The 16,691-nt window shown below is 37.3% G+C and overlaps 2 protein-coding genes across 3 annotated transcripts in view; one reads left to right on the top strand and one right to left on the bottom strand.

Moving 5' to 3' along the window:
* Positions 1-5,863, top strand: part of akna (AT-hook transcription factor) — a 28,836-nt gene extending 22,973 nt beyond the window's left edge. Inside the window, exons 17-24 of the mRNA XM_073825011.1 lie at positions 125-281; positions 1,110-1,259; positions 1,392-1,519; positions 1,606-1,734; positions 1,833-1,928; positions 2,025-2,126; positions 3,655-3,802; positions 4,058-5,863. Of these exons, the coding sequence (XP_073681112.1) occupies positions 125-281; positions 1,110-1,259; positions 1,392-1,519; positions 1,606-1,734; positions 1,833-1,928; positions 2,025-2,126; positions 3,655-3,802; positions 4,058-4,322 (1,175 nt within the window). The 3' untranslated portion in view covers positions 4,323-5,863. The remainder of the gene's footprint in view (positions 1-124; positions 282-1,109; positions 1,260-1,391; positions 1,520-1,605; positions 1,735-1,832; positions 1,929-2,024; positions 2,127-3,654; positions 3,803-4,057) is intronic.
* A 923-nt stretch (positions 5,864-6,786) lies between these two features.
* Positions 6,787-16,691, bottom strand: part of stxbp1a (syntaxin binding protein 1a) — a 54,258-nt gene continuing 44,353 nt past the window's right edge. Inside the window, exons 18-20 of one of the 2 annotated variants that reach the window (XM_073825013.1) lie at positions 15,418-15,572; positions 13,190-13,347; positions 6,787-8,431 (exon numbers count right to left, since the gene is read on the bottom strand). In XM_073825013.1, the coding sequence (XP_073681114.1) occupies positions 13,238-13,347; positions 15,418-15,572 (265 nt within the window). In that variant the 3' untranslated portion in view covers positions 6,787-8,431; positions 13,190-13,237. The remainder of the gene's footprint in view (positions 8,432-13,189; positions 13,348-15,417; positions 15,573-16,691) is intronic. The other variant, XM_073825012.1, reaches the window with a different exon arrangement.

Consider the following 16,691-nt stretch of genomic DNA (forward strand, 5'->3'; position numbering starts at 1 on the left):
CCATATATAAATATATGTTGTCTTGAATAATGCTGGTAGTTGAACACACCATTAATACTGGCCTTGAATTTCTTTTGTCCTTCTTTTCTCTCTCTGCATTTTGCTTTTATTCATCTTTCTTCAGTCCGTTTCTTATCAGGGGATGTAAAAGAACAGGATGGCCAATACCCGCATCCAGCCAATCAGCAGCTCCGCTCTCACAGAAGCCCTTCCCTCCACGTGCCTTATCACCACGGAGACCACCTCGAAGCCCAAAGTTCCGTTGAGCTAACAAATCACCAGTGAGTTTCCGAAAGGCTGACATGGCCACTGCAGCACAAACAAGCAGAGATTTATGGCTGCTGTTTTGAGCCAGGGCTCTACTGTAAGGGCGTTCCGGGAAAAACTGCAGTGGTATTAAGTGGTCGCTATGAAATCATTTTTCACTTCAAGGCAGCCAGAGTTCCATCTGGATAATTAGTTTTAATTTTTATTCTTTGCTTTCTATGATTCAGCAGGACTCTGTCTCTCAAATAGACTAGCTGAAGAGGGCGCTGGTATGTATCCAGCTATGCATCTAGAGACCAGCATTAATCACCATTGCCTATTAATAAAACAGTAAACCTGTGTGTGTATTTTAAATATTCACATACCCACATCCACACGCCCACCTCTTCTGGCACTGCCTGTGAAACGCCTGTGTAACTCTTTTTGGTCCACACTGGAATGGTTATTTCTAAACCCTGTTTTAATCTTAACCCTAACAGAGAAGCAAAACATGACTTCAAATTTTAAATTGTTTGGATAGGGAAATATTTGACATGATTTATACATATATATATACACCAGTCAAAAGTTGTACTAGAAAAGTCCAAAGTCAAAAGTTTGGAATAGAAAGATCCAAAGATTAGCATTTATCTGAAATAAAAAGCTTTTGTACTTTTGGCAAGGGTGATGATAAAGACATTTAGAAGTGCGTCCAATGCATTTATCACAGCATTTGTGTATAAATAACCCATTGCATGATGCATGATAAAAAAAGCCTTATTAAATTAAATATGACTTCCAAATAAATGTTTTGTTCTTCAGACTACAAAAAATGCTTTTTACATGTTTTTTTGCCTTTTTAGAGAGGCTCTAAAATCTCTACAGCAAGAAGTGAACCGACTAAAGGAAAGACTAGAGGGAAATCTGAGACTCTCCAAACCTGCCAATCCTGTTAGAGTGCCCACTTCTACCACAGAAGACACCATAGATCAGGCACTTCTACAAACCACAAGGTACCTGAAATCTGTTGTTGCCATTTTGATCTTAGACTGTCCAAAATGATATGTTACCTAAAACTTTTAATTCATTATCTGTTTTTTTTTTTAAACATTTAAAGTAATTTTAGTATGTCCTTTATTTATTAGGTCTTCAGACAGAAGGTGGCAGACAGAGAAAGGGAGGAATGGAGAAAAAGAGAGAGGACACTCGCCAAGACCCAGCCTGAGGCAAAGATCAGCATCTTTACCTCGACATCGGCCTCAAACTGATCTGAGTATGTTTAGCTACGTGTTTGAATCAGTTATGCTCTGATAGAGATATTAAATTACTTTTTCACCATGCGTCTTATTAACTCTTTAGCAAGTGATTCTGAGCTTGTCCAGTCTGAGCCACGATCATCAACTTTAAAACATGTCCTGGTGTCCCCTATGACATCACGAGGAAGACGACAATCCAGAGGATTGGGACGTCACAAAGAGGACAGTACATGTAAGACATAATGAATAAATGACCAGTTTTAGTACATAAATGACCAGTTTTGGTATGATGATCAAGAATAAATTGTGGTCATTTTAATTGAACATCAGCAGGCCGATCTGATATTAGCGATGAAACCGAATCAAGCCAAGGACCAGAACCTGCCTGCCCACACTGCATATCAAACCGCACTGGTTCTCTGACACGTAAGCATCTTGATAATGGGGGTTTAAAATAGTGAGCTGATTACTGAGCTTACCATTTCATGAACTATCCTCCTATCCTTGCACTATTAATAAAAGGTTCAATAAGGAGCAGGAGCTCTCCACACCTCACACAGCCCTCTTGCAGCCATTGCCCAATGTGTGGTGCATTACAGTCCAATCAAAGAGCCTCTCAACCAGGTTTGACTCTTCATTATCTATAAGGTTGTTTTTTTTAACAGTGCTTTGTAAAAGTATTCATACCCCTTTATTTATTTATTGTTTTATGTTGCTTTTTTACGGTCCATGCACCATAATGACAAAGCAAAAACAGAATTGTAACAACTTCATAAATTTATTAAAAATAAAAAAACTGAAATAAGTACATTGCATAAGTATTCATGCACTTAGCTGAAGCACCTTTACAGCCTCAAGTCTTTTTGGGTGATGATGCAACAATTTACACATCACCATTTGCCAATTATCTGTCATTCCTCACCTCACATCTTCACCTCTCAAGCTCTGTCAGCTGCGGTGGGTTTTGGCAGACATTTTCAGGTTGTTCCAGAAATGTTTGGGTTCAAGCCCAGTCTCAGGCTGGGCCACTCAAGGACATTCACAGAGTTGCTGAGAGCTACATTTGCTGTGTGGTTGGAAGGTGAATCTTTCTGCCCAGTCTGTGGTTCTGAATGCTCTGGACTGGTTTTTCATTAAGGCTATTTCCTTATTTTGGTGCATTAGGTTTTTCTTCTACTCTGACAAGTCCCTCAGTTCCTGCTGCTGAAAAACAGCCCCACAGCATGAGGCTGCTACCATACTTTATAATACTTCCATACTTTACTTTTGGGATGTTACTCTGCAGGGGATGAGCAGTGCCTGGTTTCCTTCAAACTTGATGCTTGGAATTGAGGTTCATCAGACCACAGAATTTTGTTTCTCACAGTCTGAGGGTCCTTTAGGTCCTTTTTTGCAAATGTCAATTGTGTTTTCACGTGTCTTTACTGAGGAAAGGATTGATTGGTGGAGTGTTGTAGTGATTGTTTATCCTTCTGTAAATTTCTCCCATCTGCATATATGATCATGGATCATCCCGTTCTTGGTCCTTCTCTATCAATTGCTTGGTTTGGCCAGGAGGCCAGCTCTAGGAATAGTCCTGGTTGTTTCAAACTTGTTCCATTAAGGGTAATGGAGACTACATGCTTCTGTCAACCTTCATTGCAGCAGAATTTTTTTCCTAGATGTGCGGCTTGATGCAATCCTGGTTCTAAGCTCTACAGACAGTGTTTTTTGTTTTGTTTTTACCTCAGGGCTAGATTTTTGCTATAATATGCATTTTCAGCTTTTTATTAAGACATGTGTACTTTTCCAAATCATACCCTTTCAATTTCATTTGCCAAAGGTTAAATTCACTCGTAGTGTATCATCCTGCTCCTAAGTTAAATTTCTACTCTCCCAGGTAAGCGTATGAATACTTACGCAATGGAATCATTTGTTTGTTTGTTTTACATCTTCGCAAATGTATTAAAAATAAAGTCATTTTAAAGCAGTTTAACATAAAGCAGCAACATAACTAAATGAGAAAAAAGGGGGTATGAATACTTTTGCAAGGCACCGTATCTATAAACTATTTTTTTTTTTAGATATTTAGTTTGTCTTGAAGATGTGAAGTATTTGCCTAATCAACCAATATCACCAAGAATCATGTTGACTCTCAAATGTGTTTATTTAGCCAATCAGGAGCCAGTCTCCAACCCCAGGAGGAGTCACCCAGTGAAACCCTTACAGAGAGACAGAGGAGGTGTAAATGTGGCTCCTCCCCCCACAGTCCTGGGAGGTGTTCCAGTTGTCCCATATGTGCCCGTCTATCCTTCAACTTTGTGAGTACTTCTAGATAAAGTGCTCATTAGCTTAATTTGCTTGCTTCTTACTCTGCAGCTGCTTAGGTCTATGAATGTATGAGAACAACTTCCTCTCAACTTCCTGTAAGTCGGCTTGATTAAATCTCGCCTTTGTGGTAAACTGGGACATCAGACTTTTGAACCTTAGTGTATATTATTATTAAATCATGTTTTATTTTAATAACGTATTATTAGTAAATTTATTAACAGCATTTATTTTTTACTTTTTTGCAGTTACTTCTCCAGCCCTGTGACTACACAGTCCTACTCACAACCGTTTAACATCTCCGTCAGTCCTGTCAGAGATGAGAGAGCAGGGGTCAGGGGTCATCGCAGACGCTCTCTCTCTTTGGACCATCAGCAGCACTCTCTAGACAGCTCTCTGACCCGTGCTATCATGGCAGCTAGAAACATGAAAAAGGTCTCGCATCGCATGGCTCACTCTATGGCCTCAGGACTACACAGCACTAGCTTCCTCACCTCGTCCTGCACCTACTGACACCAGCTTTACATCTGTTCATTTAGCAGACACTTTTATCCAAAGTGACTTCTTAAAATGAGGAATAATACTTCTCTACTGCTGAGCTGTGAAGAAAGTGACATTTGTACATCTTAATTCGTTTACGAAAACAACTGTGTTTCTCATAGTTGTGTGACTGATGCAGACATGCAACACTGCAGTTGAACATGCTGGAAAATGTGAAATATCTCAGGTGAACAGGTACTTTTAGATATTGATAGCTGCATTATGTCAGCTTGAACATTCTTATTTTGTACATACAGTGACCCTCAAAAATATTTGGAATCTTAGGCCACAGCGGACATTGGATGCAAAAATCTCTTTTACATGGTGTTAAACATGCAATATAAATGTGTCTTAGCAGGGGTTTTTTTCAGGTTGAGAGAAAAGTCTAGGACTAGTTTGCAAAAGTAAGTCTTTTACATCTTCTCAATCATTTAACAAATTATTTGATTAACAGAAGTGGTTCTAGAAGCAAAATTGTCCAGAGCGATTTCGTACTTTTGATCGATGTAGTACTGCTGTCAGGTCGATTGGGTGAGTCTTGATCACATTGCCAGCGGCGTGACTACTGCCATCCCTCCAAGTTTCAAGTCCCTACGCATTACGGTTTGGTCTGCATGATCAGTTTTATGTGGAGATTGCTGATCCTTGGCAATTCTAACTATTACAATAGAGTTTCAGCTCTTTGCCCTCAAACCTCTAAATATAATGTTCAAAGAATTTGGACACTTTGTGATTTCCAAACATTAGAACATGGTCCTAGCTGTGATGAAGGGCACCTGTGTGAATTTGCAGACTTCATATAAAAGCATTTGTTTTAGAAACCTGGATGGCTTTATTTTTTAATGCCAAGACATTGATGTACGTTTGTGTGGCTTAAATGTCAAAATACTTTTTTTGGGGTCCACTGTAGTAGACCTTCTGGAAAGTCAAAATAATGTAATGGATTTATAGTTACTTTCACAGTGTGAATGTGAACCATATTTGTATATAAAATCTGTCAGTGACAGGTTTTAAAATCTTGATTTTTTTTCTAATAGGGAGAAAATGAGTATAGTGCTGCTCTAGAGTTTTTATTTATATTACCATGCTTTTGTGCTGTGTTTGTTTACGTAGAATTTTGAAACTTCATAACCTTTTTAATGTATGTAAATGCCTGTGTGATACAGTTTTCTACCCCACAGTCAGAAAAGGCAGTTTGATTGAGTGGAGTTTACAGTGCAGCATACTTTGAGTCTTACAAGAGTTTGTAGCAGCCTTGAGGTCAGTGTGAGAAGACCAGTGCGCATTTCACTGTGTGGAAACAACAGGAGGATAGTTTTTAGCATTAGCAAGTTTTTACAGGTAATGTGATATTGTTACAACATATATTGTATAGCTTTCTGAGGTAAATGTCTTTTTAGTGCTGCTTTGTAAATTCAAATGAACAAATGATTTATTTTGGGCAAATTTAATGACCTAATAATGTTGTTTCTGTCATGTGTTTTGTATAAATAGAGCTGGTCTTTTATACTACATTTACCACTATAAATGTTTCTATATTTGACATGATGTGTCATGCTGCTGTTTTTCCTTACAGCTATTTTACCAAGATATTTTTCTCAAGATAAAGGGCTGGACCTTCTCTTGACCTTCCTGTAGCTGCATATCTGTGTTGAAAGCCAGCTGGTGTATCATGTATTCAGAAACCAGTGATCAAGGTCAGTGGATAATCAAACAGTCCACATCAATGTTGATTTGATGTATATAAGGGAGTTCCCATGCATGGTCATGGAAAAGCTATAACAGGTAGCCATTTCCAGACTTTATATTTTAATCAGCAATAATGTTTGATAAATTGAATGTTCAAAATGTTTTGGGAAACCCCATTATAAATCATACATTGCCATATAAATCAAATATCTACCTTATTCTTCAATGCAGAAGTAAGCCTACACTCTTAAAAATAAAGCTGCTTAACAATGCCATAGAAGAACCTTTTTTGTCTAAATGGTTCCATAAAGAACCTTTGTTTCACAAAAGGTTCTTTGTGGCGAAAGAAGGTTCTTCAGATTATAAAAAGTAAGAAAGAGATGGTTCTGTAAAGAACCTTTTACTGAATGGTTCTTCTATGGCGTCACTGTAAAGAAACTTTCAAAGCACCTTTTTTAAGAGTGTAGGGAAATAAGGAGAACAATAACAACGTGCAATAAACAGCAAAACTGTTTGCACTACAAAACAGTGTGTTTATAATTAAGACAATACATTAAAATATGGTAAGACACACCACTTTCCAATATTAAGCAGCAAAAGAAGCTGTTTCGTACAGCTAAAAATAGCTTGACGCACATGGGGCCGGCAGCCAGATACATGAAGTTCACAAAACGGCTGCGCCCACTCTTACAAGAGAAATTAGGTGGATAATAGAAGTGCGATCAGAGACAAAAATGTGCTGATTGCATATTTGTAATGGAAGCCAATTTATTAGACAGCCTTAGTACATCGGTACACATGAAGTATACTTTAGTTTGTGCTTCAATACTCGCAAACATAGAATCCCAGTTAGATCAACAGATTTAGGACGGACTACGTTCTTATTTATTGATATTCTCTGAAAAATAAATTTAAATAGAAATCAATCCAGTCGACACGGCTATACAACAGCAAACCCGAAATAAGATAATAATTTAAAAGAAGAGAGAGAACCATAGAAGCGTTTGCATCACAGAAAACGCGTAGTGCAATATACAACCTTTCCGCTAGAACAGAGTAAAACCGAAACATTGAAAAGGGGGGTTGCGTTTAGTTGCAAAGCCATTCACCAGTGGAAGATATAACATTGCACCAGAAAGAAACTAACAAACGAAAGATAGATATTACCGATTTTTTTCGCAGTTTATCACTACAGCTACAGCTAATACATCACGAACACAGTGGCTTCACATTGGCAAAGGAAAGTTTTACTACTTCACAGTCAGAAATTTTCACCAGTCAACAGTGTAGACGAAAAAACAGTAACATATGGCATACAACAACACGCTACTCAGTGCATGTCCCGGTTAAACATTGTTTACTAACCAATGATAAGACTTAATCGGACGAGATACAATACTGAAATACAACTGGCCCTTTTTTTGAATTCCTTAAAACATCTGCAAGCAACGGCCTTCTTCACACTAAATCATGAGGTCTCTGTAGAAGGAGACGTGAAAAGAAAAGGAGATGGAGAGTAAACGCTCCCGGAATCGCGACTTGAAGGAGGGGTGACGTCCGCTAGCTATGTACAGTGTCTCTTTCACTTTTACAGCTTGAGGCTTTGATCTGTTACTCCTTTGGCCTCCTTCCTCTTCATCACTGGAGTCCCAGAAGATGCTCATTTGTTTCGTTTTAACACATCTTAACATGTTTTTTGTTTTATTTGTATTTTTTAAACATGTCAAAAGGGCCACATAGTAGCGTCCATGGCATGCACATCTAAATTGAGACAACAATTAAACCCAAGCATCTAAACTGGGCGGCAGTTTAGCCTTCAGCGCAGGAAGTGATATGCATCGTTTTGCCTCACTGGTCTATTTGCATACAAACCAGTCCCTCCCCCAACCACTTTTAAACCTTTAAAAAAAAAAAAGGAACATAAAGAAAAAACACACCAAGGAACGAACACAAAAAGTGATCTACCATTTACGCATTCTAGCAGGTTCCATAACATACAATATTACATTTGGTACTTTTTAAATGGCGATTAATAACGCAAACTCAGGTTGACAGTCTAATCATTTGCATCCATTGTAAAACAAGAATACTTGCAATGATTCTTTTATTTTAACATTATATATATATTTAAATATATATAAATTTATAGAATATCCTTTTTAACTTGTCACCAATCATCTATTTTTTTTGTTTCTTTTTCTCTCAAGCAAGATGCATACACAATTTATATAGGAGCAGGTGCGATTTACAGGGTGACGGATGAAGGGAGGGAGAGGGTAACTGGGCGTTGGGGGGGAGGAAGTTGTGATTTTAGCTTGTCTGCTCCTCGTCGGGTTTGTTCATGGCCTTGAGAGCGTCCAGAAGCTGGGTGGGGCCGACGATATGGGTCGAACCTGCATAGACGAGCACCAAGGAGAGAAACAAAGAGAAAAAAATCATTACATTTATACATTAACTGTAAAATGTATAAATGTGTGTTCAGCTGTATATCTATCAATCTATAAAATTGTATGGAATATATATTATTAATAATAGTCATGAATATACATCATACTACCAGTCAAAAGTTTTTGAACAGTACAGAACAAGTCTCTTCTGCTCAAAGCTAAATTTTCAGCATCGTTACTTTAGTCTTCATTGTCACATGATCCTTCAGAAATCATTCTAATGTGCTGATTTTCTGTTCAAGAAACATTTTTATTATGAATATTTAAAGTAAATTTTTTTAGGATTTTTTGATGAATAGAAAGATTCAAAGATCAGCATTTATCTGGGAAAGAAATTATAGAAATTCATACTTTTATTTAGCATTGACCTTGATCAAAAGTGATGGTAAAGACATTTTTGAGCTGCAAATCAGATTACTAGAATGATTTCTGAAGGATCATGTGACTGGAGTAATGAAGCTAGAAATTCAGCGTTGAAATCATAGGAATACATACGGTGGCCGAGAGAGCTCAACGCGCTGCTACTTAAGAAAACACATGCAAACAGAAAAAAACAACAACACAATAAGAAAACATCATCAGTTTGACAACACAGGTGCTGCAAATCCTCGCAACGCAAACACAAATACGGAAATGCACTGCAAATTCTCACAAAAAAACCAAACTAACAAACGCGCTGCAAATAGCACGGACCACAACGGAAATGTTTCAGGGGGACCTCAAAAAGTGACGAACCCATCTGGGACCTGATTATTTGTTCAGTGGCTGTTAGTCAGAGCGGAGGTGTTGTCGGTGAACTAAAAGGGTTTTTATTTTTTTTTATTTTTTTTTTTTATATATATTACCTTTTTAACAACCTGATCATAACACCTCTGCTCAATGACTGACCAACAGCCACTGAACAAATAATCAGGTCCCAGATGGGTTTGTCACTTTTGTTTGTGTTGTCAAACTGATGAAGATGTTTTCTTAATTTGTTGTCGTTTTTTTCTGTTTGCATGTGTTTAAGTTGCAGCGTGTTGTGCTCTCTCAGCCACCGTAAATGCATTACATTTTAAAATACATTCAAATAGAAAGCAGTTATTTTAAATAGTAAAAATATTTCAAAATTGTACTATTTTTGCTGTACTTTGGATCAAAATAAATGCAGACTTGGTGAGCAGAATAGAAATATTAAAAATCATAAACTTTTGACTGGTAGTGTAAACTGCTGTTTAAAAGTCAAAAGTTAGAAAGTTTTTATTACTTTTTTTACGAAATTCATTTTATTTAGCAAGGACACTTCAAAGGGATCAAAAGTGAGAGTAAATACATTTATACTTTTTATTTAAAATGTTCTATTAATCAAAGAATACTGAAAATAATCTATCATGATTTCCGCAAAAAAATTAAGCAGCACAACTGTTTCCCGCTGTGATAATAATAAATATTTCTTGAAAATGCAAAGCAGCTTATTAAAATAATTTCTGAAGGATCTTGTGACACTAAAGACTGGAGGAATAAATTTAGCTAAAATTAATTAGATTTTAAAATGTGTTTAAATAGAAAACAATTTTTTAAAATAGTAATATTTTACAATATTACTGTTTTTACTGTAGTATTAATCTAGTAAATGCAGCCTTGGTGAGCAAAAATATTTAAAAAAAAATCTTACCAACTCTTTTGAATGGCAGTATATGTACATATATTTATTTATTAAGATTTTGCTTTATATCTAAAAATGTTGAAATTGCAAAATAAGAAATATTTGATATTAGATATTTAGCTGAAGACACATTTCTAACACATCACAAATAATGTACATTCAAACTATCCAAAAACATTTGTGCTACAGGGTCACCACAAAAAAAAAAAAAAGTAGATACGCACTAAAAGAATATTTGGTGCCATGTGGAACAAATGTTTATTCTACTCCCTGTGAAACTACAATATTTTAGCAAAGCTGCATGTTTCCACTACTTGTAATGTAATAAAAAAACACTTGATTATGAGCATTACTAACTCTGCCTACAGAAAGAGGCAAATGAATCTTGCATTGCTGAATGAGTACAATTTAATATATAGTTGCATGCTTAACTTTGAACATCCAACTAAATTGTCCAATTCTGACCGCAGCTGATATAATCGATATAATGCAAACACGCAGTTTTGCTAATCACTAATCAGATTCACAATGTGATTTGTAGCTCTTCAGCTAGATGAGCGGGTCTAAACTAAGGATCCATGAAAACAAACCATAGTATTGTTCAGTAATGGCTGGAACAGTCAAGAAGTGTTTCATGTTGCAGTATGGGTTAGGACTGGCATACTGCATATGGTGTGATCATTTACGAACACGAAAAACCAACAGAAAAAGGGGAAATCAAAAGGGATATAGCTTTAGCAGCCTGACACTTGAGTGATGGATACTTGAGAGGGTTAAGTAATGATCATTCTTGTACAATGGTTTAGTCAGTAAAGGACACTTTGTATTACAGGACCTCATTTGTGTGCATTTGTTGACTTATAAATGTTATTTACTCTTCGGAGAAACTCAGAATGACTAGATGACTTATGGTAGACTTTATACTTTTGAGGTCAGAAGTTTACATACAACTTGTAGAATCTGCAAAATGTTTTTAGCAAAATAAGGGATTGTACAAAATGTTTAGTACTAGTTTTTTTTATTTAGTACTGACCTGAATAAGATACTTCACATAAAATACTTTTAAATATAGTCCACAAAAGAAAATAATAGTTTATTACGCTTGATTCTTAATGCTGTGTTGTTACCGGAATGATCCACAGCTGTGTTCATAAGTCTCTTGTTTGTCCTGAACAGTTAAACTGGCCGCTGTTCTTCGGAAAATCCTTCAGGTCCCACAAATTCTGTTTTTTCTGCATTTTTTGTATTTGAACCCTTTCCAACTATGACAGTATGATTTTGAGATCCATCTTTTGACACTGAGGTCAACTGAGGGACTCCTATGCAACTATTACAGAAGGTTCAAACACTCACTGAAGCTTCAGAAGGAAACACGATGCATTAAGAGACAGGGAGTGAAAACTTTTGGAATTTGAAGATCAGGGTAAATTTGACTCATTATGTCTTCTGGGAAACATCTAAGTATCATCTGTAGCTTCTAAAGGGCAGTACTAAATGGGAAAAAATATAATATTTAGGCAAAATAAGAAAAATGTACACCTTCATTCTGTTCAAAAGTTTTCACCATCTGGCTCTTAACGCATCGTGTTTCCTTCTGAAGCATCAGTGAGCTTTTGAACCTTCTGTAAGAGTTGCATATGAGTTTCTCAGTTGTCCTCAGTGTGAAAAGATGGTTCTCAAAATCATACAGTCATTATTGGAAAGGGTTCAAATAGACAAAAATGCTGGAAAACAGAATTTGTGGGACCTGAAGGTTTTTTCTAAAGAACCGCAGGCAGTTTAACTGTTCAGGACAAACAAGGGACTCATGAACAACTATCACTAAACAAAAAAAAAAACACAGTCCATCAAGCCTCAGGTAACAACACAGTATTAAGAATTTGATGAATTGAAAGGAAGTGAATGCAAGTATGTCTATTATTTTCTCTTGTGGATATTATGCAAACGCCTTTTATGTGTATTTTGTATGATCCCTCTTATTTTGGTCAAATAATTAACATTTAGCAGATTCTGCAAGGTCTATGTAAAGTTCTGACCTCAACTGTACAAATTACATCGAGTAATTCATAACATTTCATGTAGCCACAAGCCTGCACAGGAATTACAGTACTGTAATATGAAGTGTAGCTTGTTCAAAAATATCTTCTATTTTTAAGTATCATTCATGAATTGCATTGATTGTTTGTCAAAAAGTCATTGTGGTCGGCTTTATAATCAACCATTTAATAGTACAGTATAGTAAAGTAAACGGTACCAAAAGCGTAACATGAAGGTTTCTGAAAAATGACACAGCCAGGGCCCAAACTAGTTAGTTTCAAAATGTTAGTGTTTGGGGAAAGCGTTAGTGCTAAAGCATATCTGAAGAACACGGCTACATTTCAAGCTTTGGCATCTGCAGAAGAATTACACAGAAGGAAAAGAGCCAGTCGCTGTCTGGCGGAAGTCATTTTAGCATATATATTCTTTGCAGACGGCCACTTGGTCATGTAGACGTGACGTGAGGTAGTTTGAGGGACTAGATTAAAAACAAAAACCAAATTATCCTGCAATTGGCATCAATTTCCTCTCCAGAGGGGGAAAAACAAATAGTTAATATGAGTGATCGTCTTGGATTGTTATTCAGAAATAATCGGAATATGGTGAATCGTAAGGGTAGATTAAATCTGCGGGAAAATGGAGCTTTAAAAATAATAATATTTGGCAGGGCAAATGGAGGAAGCCCTTCCTTGTCCTCCATTGAATTTAAAAGGCGCATAGAATGCAGTTTAATCCACCCAACTGAGAGGATGCGGTCAACAGGGATGGGGTCAGGACTCCTACTGCCATCTGTCACTCAAAAGGCTTCGCCCACTCCCAGCCAATGGAGGGAGATCGATATTGGCTGGTCCTGGTAGAAGGCGGAGCCTGGGTGAGACTTGCAGATTAGAGGCAGGAGCTGGACACCCATCCCTGAGGAGTGGTGGCGTAGTAAAACGGTAGAGTGTGGTAACAGGAGCAAGAAAAGAAAGCCCTTGTGCTGTGGGGGTTCAGAAAGGGTTTCTTTGTTCGGCTGCCTTTACTTTGTCAGAGTGTGATTTCTCTCTCCCACCCTTCCCTCTTTCTCTCTCTCACTCGTCTGAGGGGTCAGGGTCCTCAAAGGACACCCTAGTGGATTCTCGGAAGTCGGGGTGCCGCAGGTCCATTAGAAATTTGGTTGGGGTGAGCGTGTGAGTAGAACCTGCGGAGGAACAAAGGTGGCTTCACGCTCAGAATGAATCTCACACCGCACCTCACGTTCTTTCACCACCGCTCATCTTTATGGGGACAAAAGAGGGTTAAATACCATTTCCACCATCTGTAGATCTTGAGGTTTCAGAAATATCTGCCTAGAAACCCGACAAAAAAGATTTTCGGAAGCTCTGGGTGGACGTATCAGTGATGGAGACTCAATAACTGTTGGGTTCCATGAATGTTCAGAATTAGAAGTACTGCCAATTGTCCCATCGAGGTCCTTCAGATGCATTGTTCGTCTCTAATAGACCTCATGCATGGACAAAATTGTGTCAAAAAAGTTGCCCAATTCCACCGATTAGAAATTCTGTGTTATTTTTTAATCCTCAATGCTCAACAAGAGTTTTTCTTGCTGTGAATTCACTTCTAAAGGGGCGTTCATTTTAATAGGAACTCGCAATTCCTTTAAAGGAATAGTTTACCCAAAAATGAAAAATTGCTCACTCTCAGGCAATCTAAGATGTAGATTTTGAGAAATTCATCATTACATAACTTGCTCACCAATGGGTCCTCTGCAGTGAATGGTTGCCATCAGATTTCAGACAGCTAATATAAACATCACAATCCATAAGTAATCAAAATGACTCCAGTCCATCAATTGTAAAAAATAAATTAATTTGAGGTGTTTTAACATCAAAACATTACTTCAGGCCAAAATAAACAAACTGATCTCATGACGAAAACATACCTGTGGGAACTTTTTTGCAAAATGTTGTTCTTCAGAAAAGTCCTTCAGGTCCCACATTTTTTTTTTTTGGTTTTTCAGTATTTTTGTGTATTTGAACCCTTTTCAACAATGACTGTATGATTTGGAGATCCATTGCGTTCAAACGCTCACTGATGCTCCAGAAGGAAACGCAATGCATTAAGAGCATTTGAAGATGGGGTAAATTTAACTTATTTTGTCTTCTTGGAAACATATAAGTATCTTATGTGGCTAATGAAAACAATATGATATTTAGGCAAAATAAGACAAGTGTACACATCTTCATTCTGTTCAAAAGTTTTCACCCCCCGGCTCTTAACTCATTGCGTTTCCTTCTGGAGCATCATTGAGTGAACCTTCTGTAATAGTTGCATGAGTCCCTCAGTTGTCCTCAGTGTGAAAAGATGGATCTCAAAATCATACAGTCATTGTCAAGGGTTCAAATACACAAAAATGCTGAAAACCAAAGAATTTGTGGCACCTGAAGGATTTTTCTGTAGAACAGTGGACAGTTTAACTGTTCAGGACAAACAATGTACTCATGAAAAACTATCACTAAAAAACATCCATAAGTTAACTTTCAGCTCTTTTAGCTTGAATTAATGTTTTTTTATGGGATTCGTACCCAAAGATTCCGCATCCAAAGTCTAATTCTGTGTTGCTTGAGCTACCGAACAAGCTTGACTGAAGTTAGCAATATTATTCATACTGGGCTCCTAAAAAATGTCTTAATGATGGGTTTGTTTCTTACAAACATGCAGCTTTTCATTTTACAAGATGTTAATTGATGACTGGAGTTATGTGGATCCAATGGATCCATTGGTGAGCATGTGATGTAATGCTAAATTTCTCAAAATCTCTTCTGATAAAGAAACAAACTTATCTAAATCTCAGATGACCTAAGTTTTCATTATTGGGTGAACTATTTCTTTTAAGAGCAGTGTGAACACCCACTTGTTTTGGCTGCCTTACATGTAAGTTTAAAAGACAATTCTAAACACAAGCCCTATCACACACACACACAAAACACACACAGAGAAGAACTTACGAACATAGACTTATGAACACATCAGAGGCTCACGACTGGAATTCAAAAGCAGTTAAAGCAAGACAGGCACAAAATACAAGACAAGAGCACAGGAAAAATATACAAGACAGATTTGCCAGTCTGACTACACGTATCATACGACAAAAACACATGTATAGTTAGAGCTAAAGATATTAATACAGGACTTTAAAGGGTGGTTGCTTAATAAGTGTAGATTGTATAGTGATTAATATTATTTTTTGCAGTATCCTCTGCAGACTCACCAACGATGGCCTCCCATTTCCCATTGGCCTGTGTGACCTCATAGGCACAGCGCATCTCACTAAAGGACGCACCCCCAATGATGAAGACCATGATGCGAGGGCCCGTACGGTACTCTCCAGGGGTTTTATTCTTGTGCCAGTGGCCATATCGGGCACTGCCATGGAAAAAAAAACACATGAATGCACGTCAGCTTCAAGGTACAGATTGTTTTTTAAACCAAAAGACTGAAACATTGACATTTTGCAGTGTCATTTCAAGGTATTTGTTGTTGCAGTACCATTTATGGCCTTCTAGTGGCAGCAGTACAGGCAAAACATTGATTTTTTTTAATCATAATTTACTCAGTTGCACTGTTTCTGGTAGCCACTAGCCACTGACTTCCATAGTATGGAACACAGTGTTAAGTCAATGGCTACCAGAAACGGTTTATCTAACAACATTCTTCAGAATTTCATTTTTGGGTGAACTATCCCTTTAAGGAGTGGCAGAGTTATTTGCAAGCATAATGAGGGGGAAATCGTTGTGTGAACACTGGTGATCTCGAGTCTAATCAATAGCTACGCAATGGGATCCATCAGCTCCCAGTTCTTCCTCTGTGGGAGTCAGGGACATCCTGCTTTGCCTCTGCTAGTGTTTACAGGAGCTGAGCTAGTTTGTTTGTCCTGAAAGCAGAACAGCGCGCCGGGATCATTACTGCTGACCCTGAGGAAATATCCTAGTTTCCACTGCTTCAGAAAGAGACTTAGTGTTCACCCCCATCTCACATCGCACCACCCACCAATCACGGTATTGATCTCAATGTTCTCCCCACCCCTCAGTGCACAAATGATTATTGATCCAAGTTGCTTCTATCTTTCGATTTGTGCAATACAAAAATGCATGGATGCATATATATACAGGTGAATTCAAAAAGTTTACATACACCTTGCAGAATCTGCAAAATGTTAATTATTTTACGAAAATAAAAGGGAATGCATGTTATTTTTTGAATTAGTACTGATCTGAACAATATATTTAACATAAAATACGTTTACATGATAGACCAAGAGAAGATAATAGTTTAATTTATGAAAATAACCCTGTTTAAAAGTTTACATACACTTGATTCTTAATACTGTGTTTTTACCTGAATGGAAGGTAACACAAATTCTTTGGTTTTTCAGCATTTTTGTGTATTTGAACCCTTTCCAACAATGACTGTATGATTTTGAGATTTTGAGAACAACTGAGGGACTCATATGCAGCTACTACAGAAGGTTCAAACGCTCACTGA

The sequence above is a fragment of the Garra rufa genome, chromosome 19, assembly GCF_049309525.1.
Source record: "Garra rufa chromosome 19, GarRuf1.0, whole genome shotgun sequence".
Classification (NCBI taxonomy): Eukaryota; Metazoa; Chordata; class Actinopteri; order Cypriniformes; family Cyprinidae; genus Garra; species Garra rufa.